Raw genomic sequence first — 26,984 nt, forward strand, 5'->3', positions numbered from 1 at the left:
TTCAGATATAACAGGTGATTTGTTGGCGAGGGAGCGGCAGTTCAGCAGTGCAAGGGAGATGGATGGGGGCGCGGAGATGGATGGGGGCGCAGGGGTGGGGGGGCGGAGGTTGCTGAGGTTGGCAGTGCGGCAGGTGGGGGTGACAGGGGGGCGAAAACTAGTCCAGAGTGAGGGGATAGGTGAGCCGTCGTTGGAGTGTTGGTTATGGGAGAGACCAGAGCCCCTGTGGATGTAGCGGGGCCGGTGAAGGATCCCAGCTGAGCTAGCTGCAGAGGCAGCAGCAGCTGGGAGACGGTGGTTATGGTTGAGGAGGTGAAGGTCAGCAGCGGTGTAGGTGAGTAGGCGAGAAGTTGGTGGAGCGGTGGCCTGGAGGCGTGGGAGTGATAGTCTGAGGAGGAGATGGAACGTAGCAGCAGATGAGAGTAATCCAGTTAGAATGTTGGCGGTGGCTAGAGGCTGGTTAACTAGAAGCTGGTGGGCAGAGAGTTGTGAAAAAGCAGCAGTGGACCGGGTGTTGAAGCTGGTGGAGTGAGTGGCGTTGGTTGCCCCAGACCTTGTCTGCACGGCAGGGAGGCCCCGCGATACCATGACGGACCTCCGCAGGTAGCTGGCGGCTAGGGCAGTAGATAGTCCAGGAGTGAGGGAGGAGATGAGCGATGGACGGTGCAGTAATGTCCGATGAAGTTAAGGAACAGGGATGTAGACAGAAGACAACACAGAGACGCGGGAACAAAACAAAACAATGGAAACGACTAACAAAACAAAGACGTTGGGACAGAAGCGGCAGTCCACATACCAGACGCCGGCGTTGCTCTAGCCCAATCAAGACGCATTTGAGTCCAGTTTTGTGACCAGATCGCCCCCGTCTGTGGAGCGGGGAAAGCAGAGAAACGGGGCTGTACCTTGGTTGTATGGGGCTGCTTTTCTCCGGGTGGAGCCGGTGCCCCGCTCTCCGTGTCTGCTCCTGTGGCGGGCTGGGGCCACACCTTCGCCCAGGTACAGACCTCCGGGGCGGCGGGTGCGGGAGCGCGGAGCCGGTGTTCGGGCGTGGAAACGCCGGTGCAGCGGAGGAGAAGCGGCGCCGCTCGCTCGTGGTGCGTGCGGCTCGTGGCGGTGCGTGCCGCTCGTGGTGGAGCCGGTGATCGGACACGGAAACGCCGGTGCAGCGGAGGAGAAGCGGCGCCGGACTATTTTTTCTTAGTTTGGCCCGAGGTGCGACTTATTAGCATACGTACAGCTATTCACCATGTTTTCTTATCGGTTATTATTTTAAAATTGCATTTCGAGATGAAATGTCTGTTCTTGGATTTTATTTTAAAAATGCGACTTATACTCCAGTGCGACTTATATGTGTTTTTTTCTTCTTTATTGTGCATTTTTTGGCTGATGCAACTTATACTCGGGAGCGACTTAAAGAATGAGTGGTACCAACGGATTTCCCACTGGACAGGAAGTGCAGGGAAAAGTAGGCGGGGTGTAATAAGGTGAGGTTTTTTCACGGTTGGAACTAGGTCATATAGGGAATTGGAAAGGAAGTGACGAAATCCAAGATGGCGGCGCTCTTGCGGCCCAAATCACTTGCGGTTCACCATTTTGCTACACGGTTTTGGTACACCTGGTGGTGAGAGAAATAAATTGACTGTCTCGCAATTCTAAATTAGCAGATTTGCTAATGGACGGAGCTTTATTATCTCAAGTTGAAAAAAAAATGTTGCAGTCTAGTTTGTTTTGGGATGAGTTAGCTACACTTTTGCTAATACAAAGTCATGGTATAAACTAGTTTTAGCCAAACGAAGTAAACCTAAAACTTAGGTTTAGGGGTTAAGGGTTAAGATTAGGGTTAAGGTTAGGGTTAGGGTTAGGGTTAAGGTTAGAGTTAAGGGTTAAGGTTAGGGTTAAGGTTAGGGTTAGGGTTAAGGTTTAGGGTTTAGGGTTAAACCCAGACCCATCTGATTTACATTTTCACAATTCTTTGTTTTACATTCAATGCACGCCCATTTAAATTGTTTCTGAGCAAGACAACACCACCAGGAACTCACTGTTTGGTCCTTGTTCACATCAAATGCATCGTAAACTTCAGGTTTGGACCCAAAAGTAAAAATTATTGATGGATCAGCAGAATTAGCGGGACCGTTCGCCATGTTTACTACGGTCGACCACCTGTTTACTTCCGCCCGGCTCCCACCATGTCGTCCTCGCCATGTCGTCACGGGCATTGTCGTCACTTCCTTCTTTCCAATTCCCTATATGACCTAGTGCCAACCGTTTTTTCACAGGTAAGGCCACTTTAAGATTGCCGGGCCAAGTCCTGCCGTACTCTGGGTCACTCCCCTCCCTCTGGGCCACTCCCCTCCCTCTGGGTCACTTTCCTCCCTCTGGGTCACTTTCCTCCCTCTGGGCCACTCCCCTCCCTCTGGGCCACTCCCCCCCTCTGGGCCACTCCCCCCTCTGGGCCACTCCCCTCCCTCTGGGCCACTCCCTCCCTCTGGGCCACTCCCTCCCTCTGGGTCACACCCCTCCCTCTGGGCAACTGGCCTAGCAGCTCACACCGGTGCACAGTCCACCTGCCCAGCGAGGCCAGACGGGATCCTCTGGCAAACAACAACATGCTGGAGTCCAGAAAAAAAAAAAAGTTGTCGTTGTAGTAGTGACTCAAATACAGTAGCAGTATTTGGGGTATTTTCCAGACTATAAGGCGCACATAAAAGCCTTATATATGGATTAGTTCTGGTTGTGCTTACTGACCTCGAAGCAATTTTGTGCGCTTTATATATGAAAAATTATCCAAAATAGACCGTTCATTGACGCTTATAATGGGGAAAATACGGTAGTACTGATATTAGTAGTAGTAACATTTTTCTTTCAATAACTTTATACCTTACCTTTAGGGCTGCAACAAACAATTATTTTGGTAATTAGTTGCTAAAAACGTAAAATGCCCGTGAACATCAAATTTTTTACTAAATTTGATCCAGATGAAGTTAAGGTGATGATTTGAACCTGGTGGAGAATATTTACAGAGAAAACTGATCAAAAACGCTAAATGTACATGTTTTTTATGTCTTTTTTCTTAGTTCCTCCAGCAGGTGGCATGAGTCTGGTTAATGATTACTAAATGAGTTAAAGATTATCCAAAAGATCAATAAGTTATGATTCATACATGTGTCCACCCTAACGCGTTGACTATTCATATTTGGCCTTGTTTATCCGATATTATGAGGCGTTTTTTACTGAAGAAGCCTTTGAAGGATTCGACTTCCAGCTCTTCTCTCAACAAACTCCAGGGTGAAAAGCTGAGCACATTCTGAAGATAAACACTTGGACGTATGGTAAGAAATCCGACCACAGGTTTATTTGCACATTCTGCGGCCCATCGGGGGGCAGCCATAACTCAGAGAAACTAGAGACGAATGTGGGCTTTGTGTGGTCTATAGTGAGCTATGTATGGCCGACCGGAGCGTTCTATGGGAGTCCACCGGCTCGGGTGAACTCTGTGAGCAAATCAAGAGTGTTACGTAACCCGGCGACCGCGCTGGAGATAAAGGACCTGTAAACCAGGTGTGGCGGCGACGCAAACAAACACTGCCAAAAACCCATAGTTGCTTATAGAGCTGCATGATATACTGTAAATTAAGGATGGCAATTACAAAAACCAAGTACGGTAAATTAGGGCTGAAGAAAAATGTCTAAAGCAAAATCATAAATTGATAGTTGCTTAAAATAAGTAGTATTGATCTTGTTTTGAGTATATTTTGCTAATGGAACAAGCATAAAGTATCTAGTTTTACTCAAAATAAGAAAAAGATAAGCACGATAACTTGAAATTAGAAAGGAAATGCTACTACGCTTACAATATTAACAAAATGTCTTTGTTCTATTGGCAAATCTTATTTCAAGAAAGTCCAAATGTATTCAAATCAAGCTAAATACTACTTAATTATATCACGTTTTAACTTATTGTCTTATTCAAGATTCTGCATTTTTTAAAAACATGTATTGTGATTAGATGTGTAATTTATGCTATTTTATTCACAACGCACCTTTCAAACACATCCAGGAGTATTTACACTATTTACACGACTAAGGACATTAAAGAATCCCGACATGTTTGTAAAGGTCTAAACTATCAGTCATTATAATTTCCCTCATATTTTGATGTTTTATTTGTCTTCAGCACTTCGGTCGACTGCGTTGTTTTCAAAGTGCTGTATAAATAAAGTAGGATTGGACTTGAAATGTTAAAATCCTGTTAAAATCTTCACCATTTGCTAATTCACTTCTGATTTGATCGCAATTTTCTAAAACTTTGATTCGAATTTGAGTTTAATCCCAATTCACGCGCACTCAGTAGCCTTACACTGTCTTTAAGAGGTAACTACAACGATCTGCTTCCTCTGAGACTGCAGACTTCACTGTGATTGATTAAATCCTCTTGTCACTCACTCAGAGCACAATAAACCCAGATCACTAGAAGGAAAGAGTGAGGAAAAGCGTCTGTGCTTGAGCGTAGCGAGCATATCGAGATCACACTTCGATTCGTTTGTCATATTGCCCAGCTCAAAGCCCTCTTTGTGTAAATATACACAAGAGTCTTACCAAATATAACAGCTGCATGTGTAGTAGTAGTGCAAAGAGGAGGCAAGAAGCTGGGGAAGTCTATGTCCATCGGTGCGGAACCCGGGACTCGGGGACACAACCCGAAGACATTGCGAATGTACATTTTTAGTCCAGTAGTCCGACTATGCCTCCATCGCAAAGACCGATGTACCTCTGATGACGGAGGCCAAGATAACGAGAGCTGAACTGGCAATGTTTGACTGGCACGAGGAAGAGAACAACATGTACAAACCACTAGCAACGCTTTTTTCCCCTACTAAGCATGATCAGAGAAACATGAAACATCACATGAAAACTAGAGGTCATTTTGCTGCTTAAACGCGTCGTAAATTGTTGCCGACCTGTCTGTTAATATTACATGAAATATGAATGGAAAACAGACGTGCTGTGTACACTTTAAAATGGAAGCAGTTCAAAATGAAAGAAGGCGGTTAAAGTGATGCTGGAGATGAAGAGGCCGTGGCGCAGCGCTCGTGATTCATACAGTATAATAGCTCACGTGGTAAAACATTCCGTCTTGATTACTCTCCATTGTTTGTCATCGTTGCCTCTTGTATCTGCGGGAGATGTCGGTCCGCTGAAGTATAATAGATAGTGTGCTAATAATAAGATACTGGCAAAGAAATGAAAGGAGTTAACGAATATTGGGAAACGAAACAAACTGTATGGAGAGAGATCTTTGTCGTCCGTGATAAGAAGTACACGAGATACACACTGAATGACTCATGTTGGCATCTAAGGACGCTTTCATTTCCACTACAAAAGATCTTGAACACATAAAAGATCTTGGACACGTAAACCCATCGCGGTCGAGTTGATCTAAAACCCAGAGGCCACTTTGTCAAATCCACAGACAAGAATCTGTCCACGAAACCCTCGGATCACTCAGCGCAGGATTAAGGCGGCCGTTCCGAGGTCTTTGAGAGTCGCGTTGTGGTCAAAAGTCCGACGGGATCTGAGTGGCAATGATGTGGAAGGTCTGGCGGAAAAACTCGGACCGCCAAACCCCCGTCTGCAGCGCGGCGTTCATTTCAATTGTCACTGTTTTTCTGTGTCGTTTTGACAGAATTATAACAACGGAAAACGTGGTTGAATTGAATTGAATTGAAATTGAATAATAGAAACGTTTTTACGTTGTCTTTTGAAAATAGAAGAAGCCAGAGATGGAAGACAAAAATAAACAAACTGTAAAAAGACAAAGCTCTTAAACTCTCACTTAAAAGCCTTTAATTTTCTCAAAAAACGACAGTGAACCTTATAATCCAGTGCGTCTTATATATGGATTAATTCTGCTTCGCTTTCGCTTAATGACCTCGAAGCGATTTTGTGTGGTACAGGTTTTGTTTCGCTTAATGCGCCTTATAGTCCGGTGCGCCTTATATATGAAAAATTATCGAAAATAGACAATTCAGTGACAGCGCGCCTTATAATCCAGTGCGCCTTATAGTGTGGAAAATACGGTACTGTTAAGCTGCTAATTCTGTTTGTAAAGCAGAGTAATATTACCAGTGAATGATCTTTGAGTGCTTACAGATGTAGAAAAGTGCAATAAAACAGAGCTATTCGCCATTCATTTATACGTTTATCGTCATATTTCAAGTACGAGGGGAAAGAACTGCATGGTGTAGCATAGCAACGGCAACTTAAGGAACAGTTTGACACGTTTTCATATGTTATACAATTAAACAAAGATGTCAAGGGTGATCCAGATAGGTTTCGTAGCAAAGGAAAATTGAATTCTGTGAAAATTTATGCTTTTTTTGGCGTATTGGGCTCGAATGTCACATCGCCCATTTCACTAACACACAATTCAAATGTGTTCGACGTATTTAGGCTTTTCAAATTGCGACACGGACGTATTCAAGCTGAGAGTCATGTCCATAAAAGCTCAAAAAGTCCTTTTTTGTATGAAATGGAAGGTTTAAAATAAGCCTTTCTGCTAATAACACACAGTACATGCATGGCCATTATGATAAGTGCGATAAATGTCAAGTGCTTGATGTATTCCCCGTTATCAGAAAACCTGCACATCTCATATGATAGACACTTTCACACAAACAGGCATTCACACAACAGCCGTCTAATGCCACTGCTATCTCTCAAAATGAGCCTAAAATCAACACTTCTCTCAAGCAGTTTTTTGTACTGTTCGCCTTTAGACCGCGAAACGTAGGCAATGGCCGTGAAAACCCCACCGTGCAGCTGAGCGGGCTGAGCGGGGGGCTCGGCACAAAGGAAGAAAAGCAGCGATCGTCAAAAGGAACGGTTCAACTGAGCTACACGTACAGACTGAAAAGCCTGGGCGAGGAGCGTGGGTGGGTCGGTTACAAGACCCGGAAGAAAGATTGTTGTCGTTCGGCGTTCCACTCAGAAAAAGTGGATTATTTTGGAGATTTTTGGGGGGTTTAGGTTGAGGGGCGTAGTATAAAACCTCCTGCGGGGCCTCTAATCCAAAAATAATTTAACTCGGCCACATGGAGCAAACCGCTGGCATGTACAGATATGTGTTTTATGTAAGGGGGATGAAAATAAATATATCGAGGCCCGGGAGCCCAAAACGGCCTCCATTGTCTGTTCATTTGTGTTTTGGGTGTTATAAACACTCTGCATCCAAACCTCGAGGTTGTGGTCCTTGCTTGTGAAACGCGTTAATCTTTGAATAAGATATAATTTTTCAAGGGTTCAAATAAAAAAAGAACAGACTGTTTTCCACTGACGATTGTCGCCGCAGTGAAAATTGTAGATAGAATAGAATAGAATAGAATAGAATAGAATAGAAGTAAATGTGTCGCCGTTTAGAAGCGTTTCAACCGACTGCAGTAGGCACAAAATGGTTGAACAATTTTCTGACAGGCATTTCGGTAGAGATTAGATTTGCAAGTTGTCTTTGAAGTGCACATTATAAAGACGTCCAGGAGCGTTGACATTTGAAAGCTGAAATGATTGTGACATACAGCACGTTGCAGCTCTAACAATGATCCTGGTTTATCCCGGTTTAGCGCTGACGTACGCCCGGTTTGGCCCTGCTCTAGTCCTGGTTTAGTTCTGCTCTAGTCCTGGTTTAGTTCTGCTCTAGTCCTGGTTTAGTTCTGCTCTAGTCCTGGTTTAGTTCTGCTCTAGTCCTGGTTTAGTCCTGGTTTAGTTCTGCTCTAGTCCTGGTTTAGTTCTGCTCTAGTCCTGGTTTAGTTCTGCTCTAGTCCTGGTTTAGTTCTGCTCTAGTCCTGGTTTAGTCCTGGTTTAGTTCTGCTCTAGTCCTGGTTTAGTTCTGCTCTAGTCCTGGTTTAGTCCTGGTTTAGTTCTGCTCTAGTCCTGGTTTAGTTCTGCTCTAGTCCTGGTTTAGTTCTGCTCTAGTCCTGGTTTAGTTCTGCTCTAGTCCTGGTTTAGTTCTGCTCTAGTCCTGGTTTAGTCCTGGTTTAGTTCTGCTCTAGTCCTGGTTTAGTTCTGCTCTAGTCCTGGTTTAGTCTTGGTTTAGTTCTGCTCTAGTCCTGGTTTAGTCCTGGTTTAGTTCTGCTCTAGTCCTGGTTTAGTTCTGCTCTAGACTGAAGTGGTTAGAGGAGGGTTGTACATCAAAATTGAGATAATATCATGAATGTTGTTTAGAAGATATGCAAAACTTGAATATTGTACATTACATCAAATAAGGGAATATCTTTGCACATCAATTATTTTTTTCTGATAATCAAACCTCAATTAACACGTTTAAAGACATGTTCTAACACATTTCTTGTAACTGACACTATCTCGTCTGAATATCTTTATCGGTATAATCTACCCAGAGACATAAATGGAATTGAGCTTGGTGTTTTTTCGGTGCATTTCGTAATAATCACTTAAAAAATTTAAATTAGCGATCGACGCGCGATTACGGTTTGGAGAGTCACGGGAAGACAAACGATCTGGCGCAGAAAGGGACAACAATACTTCATCTGTATACATATAAATAGCACAAGGGATTAGCACTTTTCTGGATATAGACGCAGCTCAGACACTGGAAGCTTGTTATTAACGACTCTGACCCACAACAACACAAATAAAGGCGCCAGAAGCAAACGGCTACTGTATGTATCGTATAGTATTGTATAGGTCAATTCAATAAACCGAATACTACAGTTTGTACTTGTAACGAAACGCAAGACAGATTTAAAGTCTTTATGACAGGTTCTTACCTTTGACTTAGTTTGGATGTATAGAACCTGTGGGAAACATTTATCATCATTTTACAGCCGTAAAGTTGCACTTTCTGAATACATTTTGATAAATAAACGTTTGAAATTACACGAAGAAGAGCTGAGTTTTAAAATCAGCAGAATCCCCCTGTGATGTCATCAACATGCGACGTGCCATTGAAACCACAGACAATTTACTCTGACACACTTAAATCATTCAACAAAATAAAGGTGGAAATGTGTCATCTAACCACTTCAAAGTGAAGTTTCATTTGCAAAATCAAGATTCAGAACAGATTTCTAAGTAATTGCAGCTTTAATCTTCCATTAAGTTGGGAATAAAAGATAATTCTGAAGAAAAATGCCAAGGTAGATAATGTTCTTTAGAAAAGGGTTTAGCAATGTTGAAAATTAATTTGACCGCAATTGTTTCCGGTCTTGTGCTTGTGATTCATTTTGGGATTTAAGGTTCAAGCAGATGCAGACTGAAATATCAACTGCTGAACCAGGATCACAAACACTGAAGAACACGTAAAGGACTAAATAACAAGATTAGCAGCAACTTTCCATCAAAAACTTGCCTTTTATCAACTCAAAAAATGTTTCATTGGTCATTTTATATTTGTGATTTTCATAATAACTGTGCTGCATTAAATGAAAGGTTATGAATAAATACATAAATTAAACAAGCCGTGGAAAACAAAGCTTTCTATTTGAAGTCACTTTTGTTTGGATGTTTGTTTCCACCCCTGAAAGCAGAAGAGACGCAGCTTAATTGACTCGACTAAATTATATTTGACGATTGTGCTCAGGGCTGCCGCGGCGCTACTTTAACAGCTAATGGAACGGCTAATCAGACAGACTATTCAAAATGATTAATTCCAACCGCTTTGGTGTGGAACCTTGGTGATTCATTTGCACCTACATGTCACAAATGAAAGCTCTCAGGGGTGAAAAGTTGAAAAGTGAAAGAGAATGTAAAGGAAAGTCAAGAGAACGTTTGAAAAAAGAACACAAGTGGCAGAAGTAGTACTAGAATAAGTAGGTTGTGGAAGCAGCAGCAGCAGCGTGGGCGGGGCAGTCGTCGTCGTTTCAAGCTGATCACAAATGAACTACGACACTCGGAACAGGTTTCTACTGGTTCGTTGACTTTCTTTATCGCCGCTGTAAATTTCCGCAGAACTACAGCGCCGTCGTGTATTCGAATCGAATTGCGCGACCGTAAATGCGTTCCCCTCTTTGGTTCCTGCAAATCGACCCCGAACAAAAGCCGCCACATAAGTGTATTTGTTCTGATTAATTTAGACTTTTAATCCTTGTCCGTGACCTCTCTGCGTCTCTGCTCTGGCTTGTACTGCGTGTTGTGTTTGTCCGTGTACAGTAACCTCCACCGGGTAAATCATTGACACGTCTATGGCATAACAGCCTCTGGTCCTCTGCTGACCTAAAGTGCTGTGTCGACCGGGGAACGAGTTGGGCTGATGTAGGTTAAGATTGAAATAAAAAGAGAAAAATAAAAAATAAAAATCAAGAGAAATGCGAAATATATTACCGGAGTATAAGTCGCACCAACTAAAAAAGCATAATAGAGAAGAAAGAAACATATAAGTTGCACTGGAGTATAAGTCGCATTTTTGGGGGAAATGTATTTGATCAAATCCAAAACCAATTTCATCTTGAAATGCAATTTAAAGATGGTATGGACGATTTTTTTCAGCAATTTTTTATCATATTTCCTCATGGCGTGGATAAATCATTTGTCCTGCCACGTATCAATAATAAGACGCACCTATCGCTCACCTGCAGCCGCGTGCGGATCGTCCCCACGTTTCCGCGTGCCTAAGCGCATGGATCTATCATAATATAGTTCCCTCAGTGTACGGGGCAAAATGAGAAAGACTGTTTGAGCTGACGCAGAGGTGGACAGAAATCTACGGGAGACGAGCGATGCGATGTGCTCCGTTGCGCTAATAAACAAACGCACGTGTGTGTTGTATCAGTCCGCACGGGGGAGTGGCATGCGCACTTCCGCCTGCGTTCTCAAATCGCCGAAAAATCGTCCATACCGCCTTTAAGATAATAACAGATGAGAACATGGTGAATAGGTGTACGTATGCTAACGCTAACATCTTCAGCTACATGACGTATGCTAACGCTAACATCTTCAGCTACATGACGTATGCTAACGCTAACACCTTCAGCTACATGAGGCACAGACAGAACTGTGGTAAGTGTCTGGTATGTTAACGTAACATATGAACAGTTATTCAGATAACTATAGCATAAAGAACATGCTAACAAGTTTACCAAAGCATCAGTTTTACCCCAAATCACTAAATCCACTGAATTCTTCTTCCTCTGTGTCACTTCTAAACAACTCCACAAACTCCAGAGGAAGTGCAGATTCTTCTTCTGCGTCGCTTAGAGCCTAGAGCGCCCTCTTGTGGTTGTCAGTGTATCGATATTTTTCAATTCCATTTAATTTATTTCTATAACGCCCAAAATCACAACAGCAGGGGCCTCGCCGGGCGACCGTATCCAGGCCATATTTAACAATGCGTCAGGAATGAGCTGCGCACGAGGTGAAAGGGCCAGAAAATGAACACGGACGGGCAGAAATATCACTCTACACCATTTTACATAAGATTATACCAGATGTTTTGAATGGTTTCTCGATCGAAAGTTAGAGTTGTGTTTTTGTGCGACGGGCTCTTGTCCTTGAAGAGTGACTACAACTACAACGCATCGGTTTGTGTTTCGAGTCAAAAACAGACGCCTGGAAACAACTAAAGTGTGTTTAAAGCCCTCAATGAAACACGTGAAAGAAACCGCATGGGTCATCGTTTTATTTTACGCACGCTTTTCTACCGTTCATAACAAATCTGCTTCATGTCAAAAGCGTACAAAGTTTAGCCTTTACACTTTCAAACGTCTCAAGCAATTTAGACATTTAATACTCGTGATAACAATACATTTTAAAAGTGCCAATTTCAAGTGTAAAAGTGTAAAGACTTGGGTTGAAAGTTTAATTTCAGTATCCTTATTTATTTTTAGCCTTTTTTTACTGCTGCTGTTCTTATTTCTTCTCTGTAAATTGTGGAGTATCATCATTTATTTGCATGAGCATGTTTTACTACTAAGCAATTATTACAGCTGAAATGTATGGTATATATTGTTTTAATCAGGGCTGAGCGATGAAGTTTACATTTAGCAGTTTAAATAAGTTAATAAGATTTGTGCTAGAGATAAACAAAATGATTTACCAGCAGCTTTTTCGAAATTGCACCTCCAGTACTGAACCAGAATTAAACTAAGACTAGACTAAAACCAGCCAGGTCTGAACCAGGACTAACCCAGAATCAAAACAGGTCTGAAGCAGAATTAAACAAGGACTAAACCAGGTCTAAACTAGTGATAACCTAGAATTAAACCAGTAAATAATGTTTTTATTTTGTTTTATAGTTCAAAGATGAATCATGGCCTATGTTAAATCACTTGGAGGGCCTGATTTTGCCCCGGGGCCTGATGTTGACTAGCCCCTGCTCTCTATCAATAAAAGCACGTAGTTTCAGACTTTTGTTCTTGTTAAATGTTAATGATTAAAAGTCTTGATTGTGTATTGGCGCAGACTTTTATTTGTTCTATTAAGACAACATCGAATCGATTTTAATATATACACATATAAAGACATTTTCCTTGCAGACCCGTAAAGTTCAGTGTGCAAATGGTGACGTAAAATCTTTCTTTTCTATACGTCGAAAGTGCAGTTGCAGTAGGTCCGACCTCATGTGGACTGCAAGACCATAAACAAATAAAGAAACGTTGGCGCTAGAGTTCAGCCTGTTCGCACTTCAAAAGGTCGAAGGTTCCGTGACCCATTTAACCCGGCGGGATGACAGGGCGGAACAGTTACGTGCCAAAGCAACGCCGCGCACAAAGAAGACGTTGAGCGCAGCAGGCCCTTGTGGACAGTGTGGATTCTTGAACAGATTAAGGACATTCCCTGTTGGCCTGAGTAGATTAAAGATGATCGCATCAGTGAAGAGCGCTGTGAGGCGGAGACGCGCTGACCCACTTTTGGGTGGACGAGCAGAGAGGGCGAGGAGGGAGGTACAGTAGAGAGCGTGTCCCGCGCAGAGGCGGACTGGAGCTGAGCCGGCAGGAAATACCAGCGACTTGATTCAGTAAGGCACTAAACAAGCCAAGACGTATCGAGAGGGGAATGAGGGAAAACGCCACTGCACTTGATAGTTTGAACATCAGTGTAGAAATACATCAGATTTGTCCTGATCCTGCTTTGAAACAGGAAGGGTTTCACTTTGCAGATATGTAGATCTCCAGAAAGTAAAAGAAAAATACCTAGAAGAGCATACTGGGGCAATTGAATTAAAATCTAATTATTTGCTTGTGTCTTGGAATGTCAAGGTTATTCAGTTAATGATTTGTGATTATTCAGGACACAGTATAGTCTTAAAAACAATACATATTAAATGGTGACTATTTAAGAAGGTTAGTTAATTTATTTCAATTCAATCTATACTTTAAAAAAAAGGAAATTTGAATGTATTTATCTGGCTCTTTATCTCACATTACCTTTAATTAATTATTCAGAATGTTTGGTCGGACTGGATCTTTTAGACCATTTGAATGTCGTTGTCTGTTGTCGGTCCTGGTGTCAGTAAATGTGAATAATTATGAAATTGCAATGCTCCTCACAATAATATTAACTCTAAAATGCGATTTTATGACATCCGTACTTGTGTTATAACATGATAAAAGGTGCAATTTCTGTGTCATTTACTACTCCCACAACGTTTACAAATCACAATTCAACCAAGGATGTCTTCAACTGCCATAAATCGCAGTAAATCGCAGTAAATCGCAGTAAAATCTGTCAATCCAAAGCAAACTCTGACTAAATCAATATATCTGAGTTAGCAGGAGTTATGAGTTATTACAGTGTTTATATAGCGCATCCACCTTCAACGCACTCAAAGCGCTTCACTAGGCATTGTGGGGGAAGTGTCTTGCCTAAGGACACAAGGACATTTCCTCTAGCGCCCCCCTGTGGCCCTCGGTGTACTAACCAGGCGCTGCGCTGCTTAGCTTCCGGGAGCTGACGAGATCGGGCATTGGAGCAGCAGGTATGGCTGTCAATCACACAGATAATAATATATATATTGATTTGTGAATCGTGTTCGCCGACAATGGCCATAACTCAATGGAATAGTTTTATTAACCATGTGCTCTGTTACGGACGGACGGATCGAGCTTTGTCTGGAAAGTCATAAATGACCTCTTTACGCAGATCAGACTGGTCACTGTTCTCGTGTCAGCGGGTTCAGGTGGGCGTGACTGACAGGTTGCCCAGCCAATCAGCAATCGCAATCTAATCGTAACGCTCGTCGGGGAAAACACAGAATCCACACAAACTGTTTGGGCGTGGGACGACACTGTGACACTAAACGCTCGCGTATTGCAAGTCTCTGAAGAGAGTATAATAACACGTATTCCGTTGATTTACGGTGTGTACGGCAGAGCAGGGACAGCGGGTCACAGGATTCATGAAGACTTTGAAGTACAGTTTGTACAGTATCATCCACGGAGCCCAGGCCTCTCATTCTCAGCACGTAAAAACAAACCCAACACGCTGATAATAAAAGAAAAATGTCATGATCCTCAGCCCAAAAATGTGCCCCGACATGTTAAAGTGACTGACAAATCATGCACAGGGCAGAATATTTTCAATAATAATAGTGTTTGAGACAGCAGCTACTGAACAGTCAGAAAGTTGAAAAGGCAACATTTTATGATGGTTAATTTCATATTGGATTTAAAAAAATAAAAAATTATATATGGAACCAATATTTTGTACTATTGTAATACAATTAGTGACAAAACATATTTTCTTTTTTATTTCTGGTATTTAATTAAAGAGAAATAAAAAATAACACAATATAACATAACATTATTTTACATTGTGTTCATTGTAAACGCAATATTGATTGATTAAGATAAGATAAGATATTCCTTTATTGTCCAATTTCATTGTTGCAACGCAGGTAGATACAGCGGAAAAGGACAGATAACTGATTGATTGATTGATTGATTGATTGGCTTAGTAACAACATTTAGTAATAGCATTTGACCAGATTAAGCAGAAGTTTTTTTTAATGGCTATGCAACATGTTTGTATTTGACCCACATTCCTTTTTTTTTTAATAATCAGAAGTACAGGGCTGTGGGCGGAGATAGGGGGTGGGTGAAAACTGAAATCTTTTCTGTGCACTCAAGCCTGATTAAGATAACGATGTGGGCAAACCAATGTACCGGCAATTGTCTAAACGCTCACAAATGTTTATCCATGCCTCTCCTTTAAGTATTTCGTATGGGCTATAAAAATACTTCACAATATGACATTCTGAGTGCATTACGTGTGTTTCAATAGAGCTGGTTGCACTATAAAACCAGTAGCTCCAGTTGGTCTTTCCAAAAAACAACACTGCACTGTAACGTTACGGGCCCCCATTTTCAAATCTGGACAATGACAGTATTTCCAAATGAAGTATACTTTAGACAATAGTGTTTCTATATTATCTATTAGATAATATTTGGCACATTCACAGCCAAAGGGTTTAAATGGTCTTCTAAACTGGCAGACCAAAGCGTTTTGCAAAGAACGGCAATGCGCAAAATCAGGATCTTAATGGCAATGGACCAAATCTCACACAAACACACATAATACTATATAAAAGATGTCTACTCTGCCTATAATATTTCACCCATTTGGAGAAACAATGCATGTGAGGGACTCATGAATCCCAAGCGCGCCGGACAGCACTGCGGGCCCGGGAGCATCTAGACTCGGCACTTCCTGCTTCCTGACGGACTCGCTGCCAAACATAACAAGCTCGATCCTCTTCCTACGAGCGACTGCGGCTCTATTTATGGCTCTGCACAACGGGCGACGTCCACCTCTGAAGTGAAGTGGCCACATAACGAGCCTGTCCAATTATGTGCTCGGTCGCCGCCTGTCAGTTTGGGGTCCACTTGTTGCGCGGTCGAGAGGAATTGTTTTGGTCAGCGAGCAGCAAAAGTCAGCAGGAGGGGGATTAACGGCGCGCACTGACGTATAGCGGATGTACAGTATATCGCTGTAAAGGCTGAACGTGTCCTCCAACGGCATTATAAACCAAAGCCTTTCTCATGTTTGCAATTAGACATAACATTCGGGAAAGGTCAAATGATGATCCTGTTTATGTCACTTCTTTCAGCATCGACACATGCTAAAATGAGCGTCTCGTTTCGATGCTAGTTTAACGACCGATTAGCGTCTGATTTTTCTGATTCTGATTCTATCGTGGGGAGAGTGTAAAATAGTAAACGCAGACTTTCAAGTTGAAGTAAATAACCAACCATTGTGATACATCTACAACTACACGCACAACAGCACTCGTCTCACATGCTTTGTAAAAATAAACGTAATTTTTATATACGTCATAAGGCGCTGGTACAGCTGGCAGCCCGGTGTAAACGCTCTCTCATCTTTCTCACACTTATTGTGCTTTATCTCCTATATTTTGTAAATATAATTAGTATATTTTTTCTATTTTACTGTACGATAGGGACACGCGCTGGAATAGTTTTTTAATTCAACTGTTTTTGACTTTTTTCGGCTGGATTTGAGCGTCTTTCGTTGCGTTCGTTGTGTTGTTGTGACGTGAGCTAGCTCCGAGTGAGCCCACCAGCCCCCCCCGCGCCCTCCGGCCGCGCTAAAGTACGGCGTGTCGTCGGTACACGTTTATATACACGTTTATATGAAAGAGGAACTTCACGAACGATCGGGACACGCACTGGAATTGCTTTAAATTAACTTGTTTTGACTTTATTCGGCTGGATTGAGTGTTTTCGTCGTGTCGTTGCGATGTGTCTTGGCTCTGAGTCCCCCGGCTCCGGCCCCGCCCCCCGCCCGGCGCCGTACCGCGTTTACACAAAGGAGGAACTCATGAAACTGCGGAGAACAGTCGTCTTACCCGGAGATCGTCACGTTATCCCGGCGGACATCCTAAGGAAAACGCAACGAGGCAGACGGGCTGGACGTAAACTCCGAGAGAAGAGAGGGACAAACAGGAAGTCGGTTCCCGCCGTAGTCATGGGTAACGTGAGGTCCCTTCAAAATAAAATGACGGAAATAGCGAGCCTCATGCGGTCCCAGAGGATTTATAGGGACAGCAGCGTCTTGATTTTCACATAGACCTGGTTAACAGCAGAAATGCCAGACTCTATTGTAGGTTTGGACAATTTTCATCTGCTGCGGGCGGACAGAACGAGAGAATGCTTGAAGAAAAGAGGAGGCGGTCTGGCGGTGTATGTGAACACGAGCTGGTCCAAACCCGAACACTGCACAGTGAAGGAGCAGCTATGTAACAAGGACATTGAACTATTGGCTATCGACTATCTGCCCCGGGAGTTCTCACATGTGATTTTGATCGCAGTCTATGTGGCCCTGTCTGCCAATGCTGAAAATGCTTGTGAAGCACTGCTCTCCTGCACTTGTAGGCTGCAAACACAGCATCCACAGGCTCTCTTCCTCATCTCTGGTGACTTTAACCACGCTTCTCCCTCTTCTGTCCTACCAACATACACCCAGTATGTTACCTGCCCCACCAGAGAGAATAGAACATTGGACTTGTTTTTTGCCAACACCAAGGAGGCTTATTCCTCTTCCCCCCTCCCTCCCCTGGGCAGCTCGGACCACAACCTTGTACATCTGAGGCCTGTGTATGAACCCATCGTACGCAGGCAGCCTGTGGTGTCCCGTGAGGTGAGGATGTGGTCTGCTGAGAGCGAGGAGGCTCTGAGGGACTGCTTCAGCACCACTGTCTGGACTGAGCTTTATGACCCACATGGGGAGGACATCAACACCATCACAGAGTGCATCACGGACTACATCAACTTCTGTTTTGAGAACATTGTTCCCTCCCGGACGGTGTGGTGTTTTCCAAACAACAAGCCATGGATTAACCGTGAACTGAAGGCTCTGCTGAAGGAGAAGAAGAGAGCCTTCAGGTCAGGGAACAAGGAGGAGCTGAGGACTGTGCAGAAGGAGCTGAGGAGGAAGATCAGGCAGGCTGAGGCCGGCTACAAGAGGAGGATGGAGGAGCAGCTGCAGCAAAAGAACATTCAGGGAGTGTGGAGGAGCCTGAAAACCATCTCGGGCTTCAAAATCCCCCCTGCCCAGACAGAGGGGGATCTACAGTGGGTGATTGATTTAAATGCTCACTTCTTGAGGTTTGATCGGTCACCCGCCCCTCCCCCTGCACAGCTGCATGCTCCCTCTTCCACAGCTGGACAATGCCCTGCATCTGTTCCTCTTCGCTTATCTGCCCCGGACCATCAGCTCCCCACTTCGCCTGGACTCACCCATCCCCCCAGCACACGGTCCCCCTGCCAACCACTGACTGTCACAGCAGCACAGGTGAGGAGTGAGCTGAAGAGGATTAAAGTGAGGAAGGCAGCAGGACCTGATGGCATCAGCCCCAGGCTCCTTAAGTCCTGCGCAGATGAACTGTGTGGAGTTATGGAGCATGTCTTCAACATGAGCCTGAAGCTGAGGGTGGTACCACAGGTCTGGAAGACCTCCTGTCTGGTACCTGTGCCTAAGACACCGCGCCCCAAAGACCTCAACAGCTTCAGGCCAGTGGCTCTCACGTCCCACCTGATGAAGACACTGGAGCGGCTAGTCCTGGACCACCTCCGCTCCACCGTGAGCTCAGCCATGGACCCGCTGCAGTTTGCATATCGGTCTGGCATCGGAGTGGAGGACGCCGTCATCTCCCTGCTGCACCGCTCTCTCTCTCACCTGGAAAAGCCTGGCAGCTCTGTGAGGATCCTGTTCTTTGATCTCTCCAGTGCCTTCAACACCATCCAGCCGCTGCTCCTGAGGGACAAGCTGGAGACGGCTGGTGTGGAGTATGACCTGGCAGAGTGGATCCTGGACTACCTCACAGACCGACCCCAGTTTGTGAGAGCCCGGAACTGTGTGTCTGACACTCGGACCTGCAGTGTGGGGGCGCCCCAGGGCACTGTCCTCGCGCCCTTTCTCTTCACCCTTTACACTGCAGACTTCAGACATGACACGGACAGCTGTGTCCTGCAGAAGTTCTCTGACGACTCTGCCATCGTCGGACTCATCACGGACGACGATGACCCGGAGTACAGAGGACTGGCGCAGGACTTTGTGGACTGGTGTCAGCGGAACCACCTCCTCATCAACGCGGGGAAGACCAAGGAGATGGTGGTGGATTTCCGCAGACGCCACCCCACTGCCCCCTCACCAGTGAACATCCAGGGACGGGACATTGAGAGAGTGGACTCATACAAGTACCTGGGTGTTCATCTGAACCACAAACTGGACTGGACTCATAACACAGACGCACTGTACAGGAAGAGCCAGAGTCGGCTCTACCTCCTGAGGAGAGTCAGGTCTTTTGGAGTGACAGGGCCACTCCTGAAGACCTTCTACGACTCTGTGGTGGCATCAGCCCTCCTGTATGGTGTGGCCTGCTGGAGCAGCAGCATCACAGAGAGGGAGAGGAGGAAGCTGGACAGAGTCATCAAGAAGTCCAGCTCCGTCCTGGGCTGTGCTCTGGACTCGGTGCAGGAGGTGGGGGACAGGAGGGTCCTGGCTAGATTCACATCTATGCTGGACCATGAGTGTCACCCCCTGCAGGACACTCTCTCCGCTCTGGAGAGCAGCTTCAGTGAGAGACTGATCCACCCTCGATGTGTGAAGGAAAGGTTCCGTAGGTCTTTCCTTCCTGCTGCTGTCAGACTTTATAACAAAAACTGTTAGTACTGAACACTCGCAATACTGACCTAACCTAATACTGATGTGCAATTCTGTCATATGTGCAATTGCTGTTGGAATTCATGTGCAATTGCTGTTGGAATTCATGTGCAATTCATGTGGAATTCATGTGCAATTACTGTGAAATTCATGTGCAATCTATGTGCTGTCATGACACATATTCATGTGCAATTACTGTCGTGATCACATGCAATGGTATTTATGTATTTATTTGTCTATGGGAGTTTTTATTTATTTATAGGAGATCTTCTACTGAAAGTGTTTTTCAGACTTCCTATAAGTGTTCTGTTCTTCTGTATCTACCTCTGTATCTACCTGCGTTGCACCAATGAAATTTCCCCATGTGGGACAATAAAGGAATATCTTATCTTAACGCTGATGCTAACGCTGATGCTAACGCTGATGCTAACGCTGATGCTAACGCTAATGCTAAGACCACGGCACGAGAGGAAATGTTCCATCAAAATAAAAGAGGAAGAGGAAGTGAAGGCCTTCATTGCGCCCCTGCTGGCCAATTGTGAAAAATACACAATATCTGTAATGCACTTTCATGGCGTCTCGAGGAGAATATAAACCATGAGTGTGAAACTAATCAGACAATGTTGAGTTTTTCACACAATGGGTAGACGTCCTCTTCATTTTGCCCCGTACACTGAGGGAACTATATTATGATAGATCCATGCGCTTAGGCACGCGGAAACGTGGGGACGAGCCTGACGCGGCTGCAGGTGAGCGATAGGTGCGTTTTATGATTGATACGTGGCAGGACAAATGATTTATCCACGCCACGAGGAAATATGATACAAAATTTGCTGAAAAAAATCGTCCATACCACCTTTAATATAATTTTCTATTGTGACAGCAGGTTTACCAAAGTCCAACGAAAGGAACCAACCCAAGAAACTGAGCAAAAAGTAATTAGCGGTTGTAATTAGCAACGCTGCAGAACGACCTCTGTAAACAACAAAATCAATGTTTCACGGAAAAAGACATTGCCCCCTGTGAATTATAATGTTACAAAGATGTTCTGAAATGTATGTTTTGTGTTGGTTGAAATGTTCATATTATTCATATCCTGTGTTTTCAATCTGCACTGATCAGCCCCACACACAAAGTAGATAATAATGTCCGAACCCGACCCGGACCCGCGCCACTCCCCGCATGTCCCGGGCCCGAACCAGACCCCGCCCGCATTCCGTGTTTCCGAGTTCTATCAAGCGACTAAAGCGTGAACGATAGTTACGTGGTGCGTTCACAAGGTGGAAAGAACGACCGCTCTCAGGTAAGAGATCTCACATCGTGCTATTGTAGTTAGCGCTACAATAGGAGATGGAGTCGATAAACATGCGGAGGGTCGGGAGTCATATATTCAGGTATTCAGAGAGCGTCGCCGCCAGATGCGTTTTTTATGTTACAGAATGTGCAACGTGTCGATCGACTGTGTTTTAGGGCGTGTGTCCCTGTGTCCGACAGAGATACATGGCACGAAAACAGCAGGAAATGATCTCTACCCGTAATAACACCGCTTATATATGTACGTATGCATGTCGTCCACGGTAAATGACTTCATTGCAGGTAACAACGCGACGGTTTGTACATTTCATATCTGTGGTTTTTGTACTTTTTCTGCGCCTGGCTGAGCACAATAGGCAAACGGAGCGCAGACTGATGCAACTGAAATAAAGATTCTTGCTCAAACTGCCGAGTGAGACATGGAATATTCTGCTGTATATATATATAAGATGCACTTCTACAGTAAATTGACAGCCCTTGTGTGACATGCTTAGTCATCATCAACAAACAACACTTTTTTACTAGCATTTTTTTGTAACCGTTTCCATTCAAACGATACGACCAAAAGCACAATTACGGTTTGACCTTTGTTTTGTCATAATGAGTCACTTCCTCTGGGACCACATATTTACACCACATATTACGTAAACGTGTTATATCCCATAAGAGCACAGCGCGGGGGTTTCGACGGTTGAAAGACTGCGATACTTAAACCCATATTGTGCAATAAATCTAAAATTAATTCTGCAACATTCATAAAAACACTTCTCTGGGCAACGAACTGTCTTCTTGTAACCTGGCAACTCACCTATTACTTCAATCATTGCCTCGGGGCTACAAACACTGAACCACACCATGTTGCATCTGTCCCTTTATTCACATGCCTATTTAAATAAGTTTCTAAGCCTCCAGCAGACAATAACACACCCTCTATTCTAAAAGCTGATTTAGTCCATGTTTCCCTTATTTCTGCTGAGTATTATGTCACTACAAACGTGAACGTAATAGTCCGGTCGCTTATCATAACCAGACAATTATGAACCGAAAGACTCAAATATCTCATTATTACACATTGGTGGTGCCACTTTAACCATATTTTGAGATGAACATGTTCCAAGGCCAAAGTTTGCACATTTATCGAGACGCGCGGAACAAACTCAAAGCAAACAACGTGTTAATTAAAGTAAACAGGAGTGACTTACCCGGGGAAGTTCAGCGGGTACGGGGCCAACGAGGGGGTGGAGGGGAGTCCGTTATCGCTCCTCTGCATCCCGGACCCCTCTCCATACCTGCCTCGTGCCCAGCCCTCCTCCACCGAGGGCAGGGTGGGGTACATGGCAAAAGGCTTCTGGTCGGGCAGGTTCACAGTGGGGGACAGGGCGGGGCTGTAGTGGTACCCAATCGAGGAGGGCATGGGGCCCCCGTGCAGAGAGCTGCTCTGGAGACAATGGGTAACACAGTAAGAAGCGCCGTCCGGCTTCTCCAGCTTGACTCCAGGCGATTGGAGGAAGTCGTCTTCCTTTTCCACCTTGATCTTGACGGTGGGGAGGAGCGAGGGGGGCTGGTGCTGCTGGGGCTGGTGGAGCAGCAGCGTTGCGTCCTGTGCCTGGTGATGGTGCATGGCACCATGGTGGGGGTCTGTCCCATTCACACTGGAACAGTGCCCTCCATTACGGATAAGGGGCTTGGTTTCCTTTGACATGCGCCGCATGGAGACTCCCTCGCTGCTGTCGTTGTCGTGGAGGATGTTATCCAAGTGGGCCACCTCTGAATCCCAATCAAAAGCACTGATCTCAGGCAGAGTGCCAGGAAGGTCCAGATCCTGCCAAATCTCACTCTCCATCAGCCTGACGTTGCTGCTATCCAGATCACATGAGCCAGGGTGTGTGTCATAACCTCCAAGGTCCTTGTGCAGAGAAAAATCCTGCTCCGGTTTGATGTGGGACCCAAACAGGTCTGGGATGGGCAGGTTCCCCAGGACAGACGTGTCCGTGGTGTTGATGATGTTTGTGGAGGAGCTGCTGTGATTCACGGCAGACAGGTTGTCCTCCATGTTGAAACAAATGTCCGGAGACTCAAAAAGACTCACCAAGTTCCCCTGGTTTTTGGGATCGACCCGTCCATTGGAGGCCACACTGGACTGGGACATCTGCAGCGGGGCAGTGTTGTTGTTGGGCAGGTGCATGTTAGCATGTAGCAGTGAACCAGCTGTGTCTCCTGACTCTTTGCCCACTCCGTCTCGATTACCGTTGCGCTTTAGTCCTCCATGATCCATCGCTTTATCCTAGCGGAGCACACGGAGAGGGAAGACGAGTCAAAGGGAGAGAAACACAAACAGAGTGAGGATATCTTTCAAAATAACAGGTGTCAGAAAACAGCCTCAACGCCCTGAACGAACCGACCTCCGAGCACAACTTATTCAACATCTCTGTCTTTTGTGCTCAGTTCATTTCCAGAGCGGTCTAACTTGTCCCTGTCTTCTCCCGTGACATCTTCACTTTAACATCTCGCCCGAAGCACAGCACACGGGGGGCCTGTGGGGGCAAAAAAGCCAACAACGCCACCACATAAATCATAACAATATCAATGTCGATGCTCTGAACCGCGTGCAGTGTCGTTCGGTCCCATGCAACGTCGCTATGAGCCGCTTGGACCCGGGCCAACCAGAGCGAGACATGCCTGGGCTTAACTGGTGTTCCAGGCAGTGCCACAGTGTCAGTCCTGTGCAGCCAGTGGCCCCGGCGCAAACACATCTGTTTCATGGAGATTACGGCTCCGGGCTTGGAGCGGTCGCAGCTGTCTTTACTTGTTTGCAAGGGGGGAAAAAAGTGTGCACATTAAACTAACCGGCTTATAGACCCATTATTCACCTCTATATGAATGTGCAACGTATGGATTTGTTTCTTGAGATAAACGACATATCTGTTGCATATATGGTGCAATACTATATTATGCTGTTGCCTGGTGTTACATACTGCCCCGTGTGTCCTGCAGTGTTTGTATTTTGACTTCAGACGGTGGGCGTGACGCGGTTAGAGGCACCGTGCATTATCTTGATCTGCAGACAACGTATATACCGTATTTCACAGGGTTTCACACGCACAAGTGACCGTTTATATGCAGAGACATTTACCGAGGAGCTGTGTACAGATGCATACAATAAAATACACTTTAAAACGAGATCATGGGCGAATGTAAAGCAGAGCCATCGCAATATGACATAATAATAATAATAATAACAGTCATATAGATGTCCGCTCGACTTGGATTGTGGTCTAGCTGTTGTTTGGCAGTTTCGGATGTATTTACTGTATATGTAAATGTAATTGAAGAGGGGGGAAAAGTATGTGGAAGATACTTTTGGGACTTTTGCGGTACTTTTCCGCTGCGCACACGCGGCTTTAGTGCGACCTGTTGGCTGCGACGAGCCACTGCACTGGACACACGCCTCAAACGACCAGATCACGCACATTATTCAACTTATAATACGTGACATTCTTTCTCTTACACACAAGTATCCTGGCCGCGCGCGCGTGGAGCGCAGCGTCGCGCGCGCGTGAAGCCGCGACACGCACGCGAAACGCACGAGTAGAACACACTTTTTGCGCCGTCTGGACCGCACCGTGCCCCGTACCTGTTTAGTTCGACGCCGAGGTGCCGCTCCGCCGCGTTAGGTCATCTGTCCGTCCCGGAGTGGTTCACGGTTTATTTCGCTGTTAGAAATAGACCCGATCGCGAGAGGTGCTCCTGGCCGCGTGACGCTGCGTGGTGAAAAATGCCAGCGGGATCCGTGCGCGCCTTTATCCGCGTGAAGAAGAAAAACATGATCTGCGGGAGGGGAAACGGAGGTGGTGGAGGGGGGGGGGGGGGGGTGAAAGACGGTGTCCGCGCAGAAAAAGTACACACGGCGCGCCGCTGACCTACATGTACAAGTCCGCGAGAGCCGCCCCGCGCCGCGCAGAGACGTCGACAACTTTTCACGCGCGTCGCCAGCAGGGGGTAAAGAAGTGATCATGTATTATGTGTCCCGCCGCATCGCCGACACAAATCCAGAGTGAGACGAGGCGGACGACAGCTGACGCGCACTCTCTGCTCCCGCGGCGTTAAACTCGTGAGTCCATTAAAGTTATATAATGGAGACGCCTGGCGCAACTCTACGGGCAGATACGGGCACGGCAGGGCGGCGTTATCGCGGCGCACGCGTCAAGGCGACCGGCGCGACACCTGCGCTTCCGGGTGTTACTTTCACCTCGTGTTACGTAACGCGCGAGAGCGAGGCGAAAAGGCGCGCGCGAAGTGGGGACAACCGATGACCCGTCGACTTCATGCCGTGCCGCGTGGAATGGCGTTCGCGTCTTCTCGCTTCTGTCTCGACATCCCCGCGATTGGGTGGTTTATTCGCGTGCGGGGCGTGCGGCGACTTTCAACGCGTTGGTTTTATTTTGAAAGCTCAGTGGCCACGTTTCCGGATGTGCCTTGCGTGTCCATGCGGCGCTTTACGCAGCGCTGAGTTTGACACTTGTGAGGGAACGCCCCCTTTTCCCCCGATCAAACTGCTGAGGAATCTGTCAAAACGTGTCTTCACGCCACATGCACGGGCCGCGGGAGAGAGGCTCCAAATGGGACAGGACACTGTTATTACAGAGGACGGTTTTGATATTGTAATAAAAAATATAACTCTTGAACGTACTCGAACTAATAATAACTAATAATATTGTATGGTAGTTGTAATAGAACACCACCTCTAGGTTCACTCTAAATGTGAGACTCAAGAATGTGAGAAAGTAACTCGTTAAGATAAGATAAGATATTCCTTTATTGTCCCACATGGGGAAATTTCATTGATGCAACGCAGGTAGATACAGAGGTAGTTACAGAAGAACAGATCACTTATAGGAAGTCTGAAAAACACTTTCAGTAGAAGATCTCCTATAAATAAATAAAAACTCCCATAGACAAATAAATAAATACATAAATACCATTGCATGTGATCACGACAGTAATTGCACATGAATATGTGTCACGACAGCACATAGATTGCACATGAATTTCACAGTAATTGCACATGCATCACAACAGTAATTACACATATGACGGAATTGCACATGGTTAGGTCAGTATTGCGAGTGTTCAGTACTAACAGTTTTTGTTATAAAGTCTGACAGCAGCAGGAAGGAAAGACCTACGGAACCTTTCCTTCACACATCGAGGGTGGATCAGTCTCTCACTGAAGCTGCTCTCCAGAGCGGAGAGAGTGTCCTGCAGGGGGCGACACTCATGGTCCAGCATAGATGTGAATCTAGCCAGGACCCTTCTGTCCCCCACCCCCTGCACCGAGTCCAGAGCACAGCCCAGGACGGAGCTGGACTTCTTGATGCCTTTGTCCAGCTTCCTCCTCTCCCTCTCTGTGATGCTGCTGCTCCAGCAGGCCACACCGTACAGGAGCTGATGCCACCACAGAGTCGTAGAAGGTCTTCAGGAGTGGCCCTGTCACTCCAAAAGACCCGAGTCTCCTCAGGAGGTAGAGCCGACTCTGGCTCTTCCTGTACAGTGCGTCTGTGTTATGAGTCCAGTCCAGTTTGTGGTTCAGATGAACACCCAGGTACTTGTATGAGTCCACTCTCTCAATGTCCCGTCCCTGGATGTTCACTGGTGAGGGGGCAGTGGGGTGGCCTCTGCGGAAATCCACCACCATCTCCTTGGTCTTCCCCGCGTTGATGAGGAGGTGGTTCCGCTGACACCAGTCCACAAAGTCCTGCGCCAGTCCTCTGTACTCCGGGTCATCGTCGTCCGTGATGAGTCCGACGATGGCAGAGTCGTCAGAGAACTTCTGCAGGACACAGCTGTCCGTGTCATGTCTGAAGTCTGCAGTGTAAAGGGTGAAGAGAAAGGGCGCGAGGACAGTGCCCTGGGGCGCCCCCACACTGCAGGTCCGAGTGTCAGACACACAGTTCCGGGCTCTCACAAACTGGGGTCGGTCTGTGAGGTAGTCCAGGATCCACTCTGCCAGGTCATACTCCACACCAGCCGTCTCCAGA

At 45.7% G+C, this 26,984-nt stretch overlaps 1 protein-coding gene across 2 annotated transcripts in view; it reads right to left on the reverse strand.

The window, feature by feature from the left end:
- Positions 1 to 24,721, reverse strand: part of LOC140360495 (glucocorticoid receptor-like) — a 99,296-nt gene extending 74,575 nt beyond the window's left edge. Inside the window, exons 1-2 of one of the 2 annotated variants that reach the window (XM_072445709.1) lie at positions 24,581 to 24,721; positions 22,149 to 23,230 (exon numbers count right to left, since the gene is read on the reverse strand). In XM_072445709.1, coding sequence (XP_072301810.1) covers positions 22,149 to 23,221 — 1,073 coding nt within the window. In that variant the 5' untranslated portion in view covers positions 23,222 to 23,230; positions 24,581 to 24,721. The remainder of the gene's footprint in view (positions 1 to 22,148; positions 23,231 to 24,580) is intronic. The other variant, XM_072445710.1, reaches the window with a different exon arrangement.
- Between the last annotated feature and the right edge of the window lie 2,263 nt (positions 24,722 to 26,984).

This window comes from Eucyclogobius newberryi, unplaced genomic scaffold (genome assembly GCF_026437365.1).
Source record: "Eucyclogobius newberryi isolate DKJ021-1_F unplaced genomic scaffold, fEucNew1.0.hap1 SCAF_15, whole genome shotgun sequence".
Lineage (NCBI taxonomy): Eukaryota > Metazoa > Chordata > Actinopteri > Gobiiformes > Gobiidae > Eucyclogobius > Eucyclogobius newberryi.